At 44.9% G+C, this 16,602-nt stretch overlaps 1 protein-coding gene across 8 annotated transcripts in view; it reads left to right on the top strand.

Annotated features, from left to right (window-relative positions):
* The window catches only part of grid1b (glutamate receptor, ionotropic, delta 1b), a 601,213-nt gene that overhangs the window by 495,119 nt on the left and 89,492 nt on the right, over window positions 1-16,602 (top strand). For 7 of the 8 annotated variants that reach the window (XR_014278519.1, XM_082544624.1, XM_082544623.1 and 4 more), the window contains one exon: window positions 7,973-8,026. Coding sequence is in view for 7 of the 8 variants with exons in the window: in XM_082544624.1 (XP_082400750.1) it covers window positions 7,973-8,026 (54 nt within the window). In the remaining variant the exon portion in view is untranslated. Of the gene's footprint in view, window positions 1-5,562; window positions 5,756-7,972; window positions 8,027-16,602 lie in introns of those variants that run through there. The other variant, XM_082544628.1, reaches the window with a different exon arrangement.

Raw genomic sequence — 16,602 nt, 5'->3', positions numbered from 1 at the left:
TATCTAGCTTTTCTCTCTCTTGACATGTTTCCCATCTGACTTTGTGCTTTCAACTGCTGAATAAAAGCAGAAGCACCGCTCTAGGAGTGATGCAAAAAGATGCAAGCAATCCATACAGCAGTCAGCTGTAGAGCAACTCCACAAAACTTACACAAACTAAAAACTACCAAACTGCCAGCTGCTGTGACCATCCTGCAACTTTAGCCTGTCAACATCCAACATGGGCTGAAGCTAAACGGTCACGGGGGGGTTGGGGGTTTCTTCCAGGAGTGGAAGGACTTCCTTTTACCAGGTTCAGGGACAACAGGGGGCTATGAGATCTTAAGGATATGTTGGGTTCTGGTTATTCGACCTACATGCTGCCAACGGAGAGAGGTCATTATTCTGGTTACAGTGACATAAAGATCTATCTGTTCTTATCTTATTCAAGACCTTGTGTGTCAAAGAGGTTAAAAAGTCTTGTGATGCATGACTGTGTATCCCCGTTGGGTCGTTGGACACTGATGATGATTAGCAGCAAGCTCAGCAGTCAGATTATCCTAACTTGTATGTCGTACTGTGTGTTGGCTGCTCTAAAGTCGTGGTGAAAGGGTTAAGCCTGCAGGTGTGTGTGTGTTTCAAACCTGGAGTTGAGGTTAGCACAGTACAACTGTTCTCTTTGAATGCAGTTCTGATCTGATGCTTTTGGATGTCAGTCAGTATTTCAGTTTGTTACGTGCAGCGGATGCTTCCTGCAGCGTCTGCCTTCGTTCCTCAGACAGACGAAGTGATCAAAAGTCCTGACCTGTGTGATGTCACGTATGAGACGAAGGAGAAAAAAGGCTAACTGTCTAAAGTCAACAGGACGCTTTGTTTACAGCCACAGTTCTCCCCGGGCCTCGTGTCTGTATGATTTCCTCAGCGTGTCGTCTGCCTCTCTGCTCTCAGTCGCGCTGAGCTTCTCGCACATTTGTGTAGCTGTCAGTCATGTGAGTCAGCCTTCATCATCGTCATCCCCCTGTACCGTCCCCCCGGGCCGACTGCTGCGGCGCGATGGGTCGAGGTCACGATGTAACCTCATCAGACAGCTCAGCAAGAGGGATGAGACGGAGCGAGCAGGCGGAGGCTCGTGCGTCGCTGCTAAACCGTCCTGACCTTCCAGGAAATATTCACAATCAAAACAGTGGTCGTGTCCAAATTCATGGGCTGCATTCTCCTGAGGACCCGGCCTTCGCGGTCTACGTGGGCCGGGTCCTCAGAAGATCGGGTAGGCCGGAAGTAAACGGCCGTGAAATTGGACGGTCTAGCCTTCTGATTAGCGTCACCGCTGTCTCGGTGGAGTTTAATAAACTCAGCCGTCTGCTCCTTGCTGTCTAAAATATAACAGGACACTGGAGTAAACTCTCGGCCATCTCACACTTCTGTTTAATCAGTTTTCTGTTTGACGTTTAGTCAGCTGTGTAAAAACCAAGGAGGAACCCACCCGGGGGATTAATAAAGTTTTATTTTATCTAATCTAATAACTTTAATCTCAGCCAAACCGATTTACTCACGAACAAACAAAACACTGAAAAAAGCCCAACAATAACATTTTTAGGTTGTCTAAGTGACTTATATATTACGTTTGTCACGGCCGGGCGGGTTACACACAGTAATTCGGCGTGCCCGTGTGGCGTGCTGGCTAGACCCAAGCGCGGCGAAGGCTAGCGGTGGGTTTGGAGCAGGCACGCAGTTATTCTAGTAACGATCAGTGCACGATGCGTGGCTTCGGAACGGTCGTTACCGACAGAGAGCGAGCGGAGCCGGGAAGAGAAAAAGGATTGAAGGGATAATCACTCACGGTTGCTGAATCAGGCGGAGACTGACGTCGGCAGAGTTTCGGAGCTCCTGACACGAAGAGAATGATGTCTGAGCGGCGAACAGGTGGGTGGCCTCTCTCTTTTAACCCCGGCCCCGTGATCAGCTGATCACAGCTGATCACCGGCTGACAACGTTTAACCCGAGCAGCGAAAGTCCGCGGTGATCTGAAAATGATGTGCCGGGAGTTGTGCCATTCTCGGCCGCATCAGTAACCCTCGAGCTCCCGGCTAGCTATCGAGCTGGTGGGTAGCAGACGTCTCCGAAAACGTCGAAGCACTTTAGCAAAGATGCGATATCTTGATAAACCGAGCAGATATTTGATGTTTACACAGCTACTTTCTCGCCTGAAAATATGTTAAAAGTTTATTTCGTGACCCAGAAAGATTAATAAGAGTAATTTTTAAAACTTAGTAGCGGCCGCCATTAGCCGGAAACTGGAGCTTGGCTGGGCCGCGCTATGAATTCTGGGATATGGTGGGCCACGAAGGACACACCCGACCCATCCTTCAAATTCGGAAAAAGGAGCACGCATTTGTCGGCTGCATTCGGAGGGGTCTACGAATTTGGACAGCCTTCGGCGCGTCGCTGTGACGTAATCGGTCTACAAATGCGGCCTCAGGAGAATGCAGCCCATGAATTTGGACACGACAAGTGTCGCTTTCCCCCCCTGAGTATCCAAAAAATGGCGACATCAGTCTGTCACCGTTTTGGGCCCGTGGCCCGAAATATCTTGACTGACATGATGGCAGGTCTCTTGATAGTCATCGATCCCTAAACTGCCAGCTGAGTCAGTTCGTGATGGGACACGAGCGCCATCGGACTCGTTTTTGACCACGACACAAATGAACATTCAGACGGTGGAAATATGAGCTATAGCCACAAGTTTACCACAGGTATATAAAATGCGTAGCCACACAGTCCGCCTGTACTAACGTTTGTAAAAGAGCAGGTCGTTCTAAGGCAGCGGTCCCCAACCCCCGGGCCACGGGGCTGCGAGAGTTGAGGCTCTGGTGTGAAATTTATGGTTTTCAGGCTTTTTATCGTGAACTCTGTTTCCCTGGGTCTTTCCCATGTTGTAGTTGTGCGCCTTATTTTGAAAGAAATATTTACGCATTACCATAGCAACCAGAGAGCATTAAGGGGCAGAGAGGAGGATGTTACTCTGAATGTTGTTGGCACATTTCAGGAGGACGCTGCTAATAAAGTTGCACAGTTACACAGTAAATTCACGTTTATTATTATATTTACAGAATACCACAGTTTTTGTCTTGGTCGTATCATTTTATTTTGTTGTGTTTATCCTGCTGGTCTAAAGAGTATGGAAGCCCGTTTCCGCCACTAAATAAAAACAAATTTCGAGAAAAGTTTCTCAAAATTTCGAGTTAGCTCTGCCAATCAAAAATCTACGTGAATGAGGTCGCTTTCTTGTTACCCGGAAGCATATGGCGCAGAGGAGCGCGCACTCAAAAACGGATCCCAACAAATTGGCGCTTTCGCGAGTACGTTTGCTGATAGTAACACCGTGTGATTCAGCTAATAACACAGGGGTTTCATCATTTGTGAAGCCAGGCTGAAAACACTCAGCAATCTGTGCATTCACGACTGGATGTAATACCGGCAGCTTAGCTGTTGTAGCTGAGGGCTTCAGCTTCCGGGTAACAAGGAAATGACGTCATTCACGTAGATTACTGATTGGCAGTGCTAACTCGAGTTACTTTTCTCAAATTTTTGAGTTAATAAGTCGAAATTTTGAGTTAATAAATCGAAATTTCGAGTTATGGATCCTTTTTTTTTTAGTGGTGTAAACAGGCTTCCATAAAAGAGCCTACCGAGGGGCGGGGCACTTAAACAGCTTTAATCTGATTGCCGTTTGACGTCAAGAATAGAAAAAACTGAGCTTTTAATTACACTGGACTCATTATCCACAATGTTACGATATGATCACCCTCCATCCGAGCATCTGTGAGACGGGAAATATTTTAAGTGACCGAAAGAAAGAAAAATCCAACTCTGTTTGATTTTCTTAGGAGGGTTAAACACAGCAGCTTCGTGCAGGTTTTAAACACTTAAAGACGCCATCATGGATCTGTGTTTTTAAGGCTTAGTATCAGTGTTCCTGTGTTGTGGTGAGACACACTTTGCCGACGACACTGTTCCAGCGATCTACAGTTAGTGCCAAGATGTGCAGCAAACTGCCAAAAACAGGAAGAAGATGGCTTCTGGCAGCCAGACAGAAAAAAGAAACCCTAAAAATAGCTTTCACAAATGTTTTATGAGTAAAGAAACATAGAAAAGCCAATTATTTGGTCTCAAGGATGCTGAGAAACTTTAATGGTGGAATGTGAGTGTGGTTTATAAAACCCTCCCGAACGCAGCTTGAATTTTGAAACTCCTCTCTGATTGGTTAGACTCGCAGCCTCCATGTTGTTCAGCTGTCCATTCTCGCCGTGAGTTAAAAGCATAAATTTATTACATCTGAACGGCAGCCAAACTCACCTAAGACGGCTCTTAAAAAATAGCGAGATTGATGTAAGAAATATTTTGGATAATGCAATTATATGAACGGTGCACGGCGAGTCCGTCGGGAATAACAAGGTCAGCATGTTCTGCCAGTTCTTATATCGTGAATTAATTCCACTCCATACATTTTTATTCTCTTATTTTCTTCTCAGCCTTTGCTTCATCGTGTTTCTGCAAGCTCCCCTCTTCACCCACACTCGTCATTAAAAGCTACAATATACATGTTTTTACCTTCAGGGTTGACGGGTAATTGTTGTTGATAACCAATTTCTGTGCCCACAGTAGCAGAAAATAAACCAGAGGGCAATGTGGGCTGCATTTTAATGACCGAGCAGGAAGTAAGGACCCAGAGGCAGAATCTAAATAACACCAGCGAGGAAGAACGGAGTTGGATGGGAGGACGGAGGCGATCGAGGCGTGCGTGAGAACGCTCGCACTCTATCCAGGTCCAATAAAGGTTATGGTGACATCTCCACGTGGGAGATGTGAGGTGTGCTATGAGAACAGGTGCTGTGGCCTTTGCTATAGGTTAACCTGACATCATGTACACACACCGACTGGTTTCCATCACTTCACATAGAATCAGTATTGACTTCTCATTCATTATTTGGTTGTAAGTCTTTAAGGTGGGTGGGGTGCAATGAGATGTATGCCACATGAAGGGCAGAACGCCCTGCAGAACGCCGCGTTGTCACATGGCGATCAGCCTCACTCGCTCTGCACATGAATCGTGCAGCTGACTGGTGTATCTGCTCATAGCAGATGTGCACAAATAAAATGTGGGAAAAACACTTCTTTCTAAAAACGTCTGTGCGCGTTAGCTCTGTGGACATGCAGTTCACGAGCTGTTTATCCTCGAGGTTGTTGCTTGTGTGGAGCTTCACGAGTGTGTCAGCGTTTGTTGATCTGGAAGCCGAATGTGGAACCTGTTAGAAAACATCTGTCAGTGCGAGCCCCGAGGACAGAGAGCAAAGACGTGACACGAACTGATATTCATGGCCGAACGCTGTGTGGGAATACTCTTGTTTAGTGTGTGTGTGTGTGTGTGTGTGTGTGAAGTGAATGCACTCAGTGATGTAATATCCCAAACACAGATTCTTCTTCTGACTCCACCAGCTTCCTGGCTGCGTTCCACTGTCTGAATATGGATAATATGGAAAACCTGTTTCAAATGCCTCGTCTCAGGTATTTGTTCCCAAAGTCAGGACTGGACACAGTTTGGTTTTGTTAGAATCTGTCACGAGGTTTGGTCCTGCTCATTAGAGGATGTCTGTAAAATGCTAATGATGAATGAGCGATGGCTCTGTTGTATTCAGGTGTAGCTCGGCGCTATGACAGGAATCCAGCACGCAGAGCCTTTGAACAGCAGGCAGGTTTGGCACCGTTCCCCATTCAGGTGAGCTAGTTTCAGGCATGCTGGCTCATCATCATGCCTGACGGTTAGCCTCTTGGAACGGAGCCACTGGAAATGAAATTACCTGATGTGACACGTGAAAAAGGTCTGAAAAGGCTTCAGGCAGCAGGTGATATTAGTGAATCACCACTGCAGTCAGGTACAGGCTTTTAGAATGCTACATGCAGACATATTAGCATTAGCATAGGTAACATGATAAAAATTTGTGTTTATATCTATTTAAAAATATAATCTTCTGTGCTCTTTGTTGCATTTGATGAGATATGTGATTTTTTTAGCAACATATCTTTTGAATGGCTGAAAAATTAGCTAGCTGTTTACTGCTAGCTGGCTGTTTACTGCTAGCTAGCTGTTTACTGCTAGCTGGCTGTTTACTGCTAGCTAGCTCTTGGCTATCCTCTGAAAAGTGCTTTAAAAATGTTTGGTGGTCCCCCCAACTTAGCCAAGAAGGCCATTACACACCAGACTTTTTCGGGCTCGGCCGTTTGCAATGACTGCATAATTATGCTGTAAGATTTTGCGGCATTTTTTAGTTTTTGTTTTTTTTCCCAATATTACTTATTGATCTTGTTCAGAAACATCAGCACCAGCTCTTCATCATTTGATATCGACTTCATTTTTTTTTCAGTGTTTTTTGGAGACGATTTATTTGCAGAAGCTCAACGATTTATTTTTATTTTTATTTTTGCATCTCAAAAAAATGTGAACTTCGTGCCATTTTTTGAGGCACGCTTGGTGTGTAATGAAACACGCAACTTTTTGACAGCTGCTTTCCATTGAGGTGTGAACACCTCTGCACTCCCTACAGGAGGCAACTAGACTTGTTCAGGCTGAAGCACCTGGGGAGGGATTCAGTGGCGGATTGCTGGTGTCGTAAGCCACCACGTCTGGTCACTGGTAGGCATTCAGTGGACATCGATGGCTTCAGAGGACAACCCCCACGAGAGGCTGAATACCTCGGACTGAAGAAGCTGATTGGATGAGAGGTGAAACTTAAAGAAGTCCAGTTCTTCTCAGGACTAGTGTGACCTGGACTGAAGACCTACGCAGATAAACACTCAAACCTTTATCAGGATACAGCAGCAGTTTTTCTTCGGCCAACAAACTTTGATATTTGTTACGAAGCATTAATAAAAAGAATAAACCAGGAATGTTCTCATTTCATTTTTCATTCAGTAGCATGATCACATTTTGAGACGTACAGCACGTGTGTGTTCAGTCATACTTCAGACCAGATGTTTCCTTTCGTTCTTTTATTATCTCTGTGAAATATTATTTTTTACTTCATATAATTTCGATCATTAGCTAACGACTCTGTGAGATCGTTGGTTTAAATATGCTGCTTCTAAACATGGAGCCAGAAGGCAGAACAACACCCACACGGCTCTGCAGTCAGACCATATGCTGGCGTGCGGCGCCGTGTGGGCACGCACTCAGATACATCCCTGCCTCCATCAACCTTTCACCTCTGAGACAATACAGGGTTTGCTGTTCAACCATCTCGGGTGGAGCCAAGTGTAAATGTCAGAATTAAGCGTCACTCAGGGAGAATAAAGGTTTATTTTTAAAACTGAATCATGAAGCAATGAGCATTTTGGGTGTTTTACAGTGATTTTACTTCTTCTTCATGATATCGCGTCATTATTTGAGATAACTCCACAGTTCTGTCATGTTTTGGGGGCGTTTGCATTACTAGCAGCTGCCTCTGTGCACGTGTTCCAGCTGGTCCAGGCTGATCTGCAGGACTGAGCTCTGCTCCACTTTGTGCTGTCAGCTGCGAGGCTGGCTGTCATCTGTAGGATGCTGCGTGTTATTAGGATTATCACATGGTGGCAGAGGACCGGCCGAGCTCCGGGGGCTTTGCTAAGTGCAAACCACTCGCTTTCTCAAAAGCCTCTGTTGCTCGACATTTTGGCAGGACGAGCCGTGACAGCGGAGGAGGAAGACGAAGGGGAGGAGGCCGACTTGAACTTTTCAAACGTGCACACCGCAATGACACGGGCGAGAACAAAGGCAGACGAGGCAGCTGTGGTGTCAGTACAGCAGCTGCTCCTCGGAGGCCACACTGCAAGATCTGGCTGCTGAACCTGAAGTGTGATAAAATGCTGCATCAGCCTCTGAGAAGCGGCGTGTGATTAAATCGGCTTTGGGCGGTCCTTGTTATTAACCCCTCGTCTCTGTGTCTCTGTGTGTCTGCAGGCAGTGGAAACAAATCTGGCCTCCAAAGACAGTCACTGGGTGTTCGTCAACGAGGTAAGTCACACGAGACATTCAGAGCACGTGACACAAACTTTCTCCATCAGTGAACTTCTGATAGCAGGAAGTCCATCGTTCCCGACTTCCTGTGCTGTGAAACAGGGCAGAACCAATGAGACTGAAGCAGGGAATCATGCAAAGCTACTCTAGTAGAGTCCAAGAATAGAAACAAGCTGCCAGCTGTCAATCAATTAGCCTTTTTTCAAGCATCCCTCAATATTTTTTTATTTTTATCGATTACATTTGTTTTGGGTTTTTTCAGTTTTAGAATTTTGTTCTTAGCTTTTCAAATACTTATTTATGCTGTTTTGGCAGCTAGTTTGAAGCTGACTGTAACACATGAACACGCTCATTCATTCCCGATATTGTCAGGATTACTTACTGCCAGCAGATTAGACATGTGACCCTCCCGTCTCCAGACAGCTGACCAGAGCCGGCTACACAACAGCTGGTTAAACCAGTTAGTGTTAGCTGTGAGGCCCTTAAATATCAAACTTTCCCTCTGATAACCAGTTTGAATACATTTCCCCATGATATGAGAGTTTATTCAGTTTCATTCCAACAACGTTAGATAAAACAGCCACGCCCCACCTCAGTATCACTGTCATCGGACAGAAGTGAGCTTCGCTGACTCTTCCACTCATGTTGGACTCCTTTGACAAAGACTTACGGCCTCCTGCAGCCATCTTTTATGCTTTGTGCTGTTCTGGTCTAACTGGGGCAATAGCGACGTCTGTGCTAACCTCTTTAGCTCGTTGCTTTAACCGTTTCTCCCGACACGTCTGCATCGGTTTGGATAAAATCTCAGCTCGATTTAAATGTTGTTCTGAAAAGAACACAAATGAGCTCCTTTAAAGCATCATTTACATCACAGCGCGCCAAAAACTACCGAACTACCAAGCTTGGTTTCCTCTGGAAAAGTTTTCTCGCCATGTCGCCTTTGAGTTTTGATGATGTTGCTTTCATTACGGCTGATTTTGGACCAGAACAGTGGGACGGGCTGCACAGAGAACAAAAAGGCAGATAAGTTAAAGAGCCCCGTCCTGTGTGCTTGTTCTGATGGAAACCATTTATATGTGTGATACAAACACAAGCTGAGTGGGTTTGTTGCCGCCTCTCTCCAGCGGCTGGCTTTTTTTCTCCCCTCTGACGGGGATCGGCGAGCGTGGGCAACTTTCCATGCTGGAAGTAAAATTGAAATGATTGGAGGTGAAAAGAGAAAATGACAGCACCCTCCACCGCAGCTGGGATTGTGTTCAGTCACAAAATACCGACATCTCCAGAGCCGCGACTTCTCCCGACCTGCCCGCTCTTGCCAACTGGTTACAGGTTTATTTTTTTATAGTTTTAAATTATCTTTCCTTTTTAATTGCTCACTCTGCTCTCCCAGTATCAATCTTAAAGCAGCGACCCAGCCAATTAACTGAGCTGACAAGTGTTAACAGCATAATTCAGAGATGGCTGTTGGTGTCGTCTGCTGAAGGCTGAATACAAAAACCTCAGAGCTTTACTTTCAATGCCAGATTCCCTTTCCCCCCATTTTTCAGCTCCCAGCTTGGTAACAGCCTCCTCATTCACTTCAAATTATCTCCTTTATTTCAAAGTCATCATTCAGCTAATTACTGCATTTTTAATTAACCAGAAGATCGAAACAATGTTCAGATCCTGCAGCGTGTTTGGGCTTTTTGGCACATTAGACTTGTGATCACACGTTTCCTTTGATAAACACGCCCGTGCGTCTCGTCCTTCCACACTGTGTATGTATAATATCCTGTACCCATCAAAGGAAATCATTTAAATCATTCACAATTTTTTATTGCTCATTTTCTCCACTTTGCCACCTCCTCTTCTCCTTCCAATATGCTTTTAATTAGATTAACAGCAAATTATGATGTTTACATAGAAATATTCCTCAAAATATTCCAGTTATCTTCATTAATGTGGGATTTAAACTTCCTATGAAAGGAAGTGGGGAAACTCAGTCTACTGCATGTGTGATTTCTGGAATTCCTAATTATCCAAATTAAATTTTACATTTTTTAAATTATTCATGTTATTTTCACTGCTGGAGAGATCGTGGTAGGCAACAAAAGGCAGGAAAGGTAAGTGGTCCTAAAAAGAAACAGCTGGAGGAACATATGCAGCCAATCAGGTTCATTGGCAGCAGGTTAGTGATTGGATATAAAAGGAGCCTTAGAGAGGCACCGTTTCAGAAGTAAAACTGGGAAGTGGTCTCAGGAAAAAAGTCGTCGGGTCTCAGAGACCTGACGACTTTTTTCCTGAGACCTGAGGATGTCCTAAAATGTACACTTTACTGGTGGGGATTTGGTCCTTCACTTATGTGGTATAGGAGTTTTGTGGGTTTCCAGTTTCATCTCTTAACCGGGCAGCAGTCTAGGAGTCCAGTTGCGCTTCTGAGGATATTTATTTCCATCCACCTCTATCTGCCTTCATGACCATAGGTGGGGGTAGGACCGCAGATTGACCAGCAAGCTTCACTATCACGTCTCTCTCTTCGTCACATCTGACATTCACATATCTATCCATCTATCAGTCGCTCGCTCCGCTCTCCCCTCACTTGTGAACAAGATCCTGAAGTATTTGAACTCCTGCACTTGGAGCAGCAACTCATTCCCGACCTGGAGTTTGCACCCCAGTCTTCTGTGGCTGTGTCACAGTGGGCTTCATGGTGGTGGGCTCTAAAGTAAGCAGAAGTCCACTACCTGATGAAGCGATGACATCCAGAGCATTTTCTTACTTTTTCATGAATGCAAACCACATGAAGCGTGTTGGTGTGAACCTTACAGGTAAAGATGGACCTTTTCCATAGATAAGAGAAGCACCAGCTTCCTTGTTACCATGGTGCCTCCTCCCCCTAATTCCTCCACACAAACATCATGTGAAATCGGCTCTCCAGCCTCCAACCTGCTTCATAAATACTGTTCTGTCCTTGTTCCCCACTTTGCTCTAAAGTTTTAGCAGCCTCTGTGTGTAGTGTGTCACCGAGCTCAGGCAGGTAACAGAGGTAGTTTCAAGTCCTGGTGGCGGCGCAGTGAGATGTCAGATGTCCTGCCAGCAGGTAGACACTGCCGACGAGCTAATTTCCATTTCCTTCCTCTTCCCTTCTTCCTGTCTGCTGTCAGCACCTCCCCGCGTAGTGTTCAGGTACACGGAAAAGACTTTCACCTTCATTGTGTAACGCAGACCCACAAAAACACACCACAACAACAGGTGAACAAAAACTCCAGAGTGATTTTAAACGCAGCGACATGAAGGTTACAGTTCGTTTGAAATGGATTATTAATTATTAACTATTAAAAGGCCTCAGACTAGGTTTTTCAGTTATAAATTCATCCTTTAAGCCGCCAGTTTAAATTAAAATTATTATCATAATACTTCTGGTCAGATTTTACATTTAGATTAAAGAGTTTCCAGAAATCTCCATTCAGATGCTGGCAGACTTTTCCCCTGATTATCTCATCGATGGCAAACGCAGGGCTGAAAATACAAAGTGCAAACCAAGTGTAAGTGAATCAGTCTCCACAGACTGTTTACAGCTGGTCTCTATAGCTAATCTCCCCCTTTATAAAAACTGTACAGGAGTGTTTTTATAACGCTTCTGTTTAAAATGTTCTAAGGCTTAAAGTTATCCATTAAGAGCCATTAGCTGTCTGCTAGACTCCTCAGGTCATTGCAGTCCCTGAACCGGACCTCTGTGGTGCCATCCACCCATCCATCCATCGATCCATCCATCTTCTGAAATTGTCTGCCAGTCTTCACTTGTCTCCCAGTGATGCTGCAGTAAACTTCAAGGGGTACAACCATAACCAAGGATAACCCTGATGGCTGTAGAATAGGCTTGGCCAACTCCAGGCCTCGAGGGCCGGTGTCCTGCAGGTTTTAGATCACGCTGGGTCAGCACACCTGAATCAAATGATTAGTTCCTTACCAGGCCTCTGGAAAACTTGTTGAGGAGGTCATTTAGCCATTTAAATCAGCTGTGATGGACACATCTAAAACCTGCAGGACACCGGCCCTCGAGGCCTGGGTTTGGACACCACTGCGCTCGGACCTCCAGCTCTCCATGTCTGTGTCAGCAACTGAGTATAATCTAAGCTTCTTGTCAGGGTTGGCTGTGTGGCAGGCAGGCAGGAGTGGTGGGCCCAAAATGCAGGACTCAACATGGAAGTCAAACTTAAAGCGCAGCTTTATTGCTGGGACAAAAAGCAAAAAAAGCAAAAGCAAAGCTAGACACACTGACATGAGGCACAACCTTTCACAATAAAACAGGAAACAATTCACAAAGACGTAGACAAAGAAACACAGACTTTACACGGGCAGAACGAAACCAGAATGAACTAAAACCTACTAAATAATAACCATCATCATCATCATCATAGATCAAGAAAATACCCAAAAATACAAAATCAAACCAAGACGTGAGAACTGAAAATACTGGGTCAAACTGACCCAGAACCGTGACACTTCTGCCCAACACACTTTGCACCTGACCCTGATAGCGCCTCCTGCTGGTGCTAAGGATACAGACGGCCACGCCAGCTCTAAGGGCTGCACTTCATAGACGAAGACCGGCCTGGAGGTGGGCTCCCTGAGGCTGGGCTCCACAGTGTAGGCCTGGTAATCCTGACCTGGACAGCATGAGCTGGTCCTTTGATTTTTCTTTGACTTTCTTTCATGGGGGGCACTTAAATCAGTTTGCCTGGGGAGACCCTATTAGGGGCAAAGGCCTCCAACAACATAGCCCCTGCTGTCACTGGTACACACAAACCCCTCCACCACCATAAGGTGGTGATTCATGAAGGAGGTGTTGTTGGTCCCCTTTGAAATGTTTTTATAGCATTAATGTGACACATAAATGAATCACTGAATCTTTAATTGCACTAAGAGACCATCCAAAAGTCTGTGCCTACTATCTTATTTATATTTTAGAACTAATGAGCTGATAACTTCGCACTCCACCCCCTCAAAGATGCAGTGTCTTCTGGCTTCAACAAACTCAGATCCAAAATACCAAATTGAAGGATTCGAAACAGCGACCACGGTCTGCAAACCTGTGGGTGACATCACCGTGCCCAGATCTAGCTTTTCCATGCATGGGTGCACGACTGAGAGACCTGCATTACAATGAACGGTTCCGCAAACACAACCAATAACAATCTGTTTGATGTCACTGATTGGATGGGTGAATTATCAAAAGTCTGTTTGTGCATTTTGAGCAAAGCAAGAAAATCTGCTGGTGCAGAAAACGGCTCCATGAAAAGTTTGTTTTATAGCACTTTAGGTTGTTTCCAGCCCGTAAAGGCTTCTGCATCTGCAGGGTTCAGCTATAAATTTCACTTTTTTTCCCCAGTTACTGCAATCTTTGCCAGAAATCCCTGCTCAAATAACCACACAGTTAGCGTAGTGCTGGGTGGCACTAAAGTACAAAGCGAGGCATGCTGTCAACAGAAGGAGAATGGCCTTTTCACCCTCTGTCTGCTGGCAATACAAACAGCCAGACAACACCACTGATGCCAATTAAAAAGACCTGGAGAGGGACAGAGACTTTGAGAGAGCAGAAGGGAGGAGAGAATCGAGAACAGAGCTGTAGAGGGAGGCAGTGTAACGGTAATGAGAGAAAGAGGTGAAGAGCGATGAGGACAACAATTAACCAGAGGGGGAAAGAGCGGCAGTGAGGGAGGGCTGGCAGTGAGAGGCACAGCAGTGAAGCCAAGCGGTCGGACGGTCGAGTTTGATCCGACGAACATTAATAACTCTGCACAAAGCGTCTGTGATCAGCTAAATAAAAATCCTCACATGTGTCAGAAGAAGCTGAAAGAAGAGTCCCGTGCTTTTTCAGTCATTAGTCGAAGAAAACAGATATAAACTAATCTGCTGACAGAAAACATTTGCAGCTCATCACTCCTGGCTACTATTTTACATTGAGAGCAGTGAGTAAAGATCTCCCTGGAAAACACAGATGGATGACGGGTGGTGGACGGGTGGAAACAGCAGGGCAGCAGCAGCACTGACTAATCAGGTGGAGAAATACTGAACATGAGTCGGTATCAACCTGTATGGTGTAGCTGTTAGTCTCCTACGATCAATCCTACGAGTAGAATTGATTAGAAATTCTAAACTAACAGGCTGAAAGTACAGGCTGTAATTAGGCTCTGTGGTATCTAACAATGAGCTCCAGATTGGTTTGTAAGCTACTGGATGACTTGTGTTGGCAATAAAGGGAAAAAACTGCTCCAAGTTGAGCCAATCAATCCTTTCTACTTGTTTTGGTCAGCTGATACTGACAGACACAAGATACAAGATGAGGAAAGGTTAGGAAATCTCACAGGTTTGTGTTTGCACAGGATCCAAAGTGAGATTAACAGCCAGTTAATCTACTCTATACCTACGTCCGGTCCAGACCACCCACCACTCCTCAAACTTTACCAAGAGGAAGCTAATATATGGCAAAAAATCAGCCTATTGGTGAATTTAAAATATTATTTTATATCATAAGCGATCCGCCTGATATTGTGTTGATGCCAAAGCAGCTTCATTAGACGCTGAAGGTCCTTTAAGTCCTGTACATTGTGCGTCGGGTCCTCCATGGATCAGACTTGTGTGTCTGGCACATCCCACAGATGCTCGAAGGCTGGTTCACCACAGTTCCTTCCTTGCATGGGTACCGACCACTGCACTCTCAGACTATGTTGATGGTAAACGCTAGGCTGGTTTAGCAAGGAAAATTCATGTTGGAGTACTGATCCCAATATTCCCAAACACAATGGCAACAATGAGCTGTTTAAAGATAATCCGGTGTAATGTTGTGCTGCTTCGTGCTGTTGCCATACCTCAGAAGAAACTGTAGAAGGTCCCCAAAACTTGATTCTGTTCATCTGGATGTTTTCAGCAGAAACGTTTCGTCACTCATCCAGGTGACTTCTTCAGTGTCAGCTGACTGAAGGACTGAAGTCATTATGCTGTTACATATAACATTTGTTGTTGTAACAGCGTACCGACTCCAGCTCTTCACTTCCCCAGGACAGAGGAACTTTCAGAGACCTTTCACCCCTCATTGACACCATAGAGTAGAACAAACTGACAAAAGGAGCTCTCGCCACCTCCTCACTGGTGCTTTTCTAGTCTTTGTAAGTCCGAACAGTCATTTGTGTTAAAAAAAGAGTTCATGTTGAACAAAATCTAATTACCTGCAGTGCACGATGGAAAACAGTTGGTGCAGATGAGATGAAAATGGACTCTAACTGTAAATGACACCCGTTCTTCTCTTTGAAATGCAAATCAGACTCTTTGTGAACATGAAGCAACCCCAGGTTACATTACAGCTGCTGCAGGTGTGACTGTTAAACAATCCATCTGCATCGACGGCTAAATCCATCAGAGACCCGTTTCTTTCTCACGGTTTTCCTTTTCTTCCTCCTCTTATCTCCGTCCATCAACACACAGAAGGGAAGCCAAGGCCGATGGAGTGCAGGTAATGAGAGCAGGGAAAGTCTTCCAGCAGTGGATTAGTAGGTAAAAAGCAAACTGAAGACTAATCATGCTCATAACAAATGAACTCCAAACTGTGAGTTAATTTCAGCTCATTTATTACAATCAAGACATTTAATAAAGTTGCACCCAATTAGTCCCCAAGTTCTGCAAAAAACACTCCATAATGTCTTATTTTAGTGTGATTTTAATCAAAATTCACTCTGCATTTACCCAAATAAACTGAAGGTAAGACACTGGTTCCAAGTTCTCGTGTTGAAGCGTGCCATGAGTTTTGAGTGTCTGTTATTACACCGGGCTCATCCCTCAATAATCAAAGTCAAAGCACGAAGAGCACAGAGATTTCATTATTGGAATTTTAAAAAATATATTTCATTTTCTCAGTTTTATTCGTTTAATTAGTCCAATCTGACACGTTTAAAAGTCTCCAGCAGCAGAGTTTTGACAGCTTTTATAACTACAGTTCACTTCAGAGAATCAACAGAGAATCAGCTGGTTTACAGAAGATTAATATCTGTTGCCTTAGCTATAACTAGCACCAGCTAATAACAGCTCATTGTCCCAGGTGTGTTTTTGCTTGTATTAGCGACTTGTCTTTGCTGGTTTGTCTCAGGTGCTTGTTTTTGCAACTTTTACACAACTACACCATTAATGCCCATCAGGGGGCCGGCGTCGGATGCTAGCCTCGGCTACATGTGAAGAACTTTGGACACGGCCTTACACCTGAGCAACTAAAGTGCAAACTACAAAGTAAATTAGGGTGAAAAGTCACAGCTTTCTACACTCAATGTTCTGAACATTATGAAAACACCAGGTAATCACACGGTGCCCTCGCTCACCGTGTGGTGAGAGGAAGAGGACCCAAATGCAGACACCTGGAAACAAAACTATATTTTAAGAAAGTGAGCTGTTTATTAGAGGCTGATGAAAAGGTACAAACACAAAGGGGAAGGGATACAAAAGTAAACACTAACCTAAAGATGAGGGAGACTTAAACTCAGGGGACTTGACAGACTCGCAACACTAAAGACACGACGCCATAACCAACACAGACCCGGGATGAA

This window comes from Aulonocara stuartgranti, assembly GCF_965226115.1.
Source record: "Aulonocara stuartgranti genome assembly, chromosome: 8".
Classification (NCBI taxonomy): domain Eukaryota; kingdom Metazoa; phylum Chordata; class Actinopteri; order Cichliformes; family Cichlidae; genus Aulonocara; species Aulonocara stuartgranti.
The sequence above is the reverse complement of the archived record's forward strand: the minus strand, read 5'-3'. Positions and strand labels throughout refer to the sequence as shown.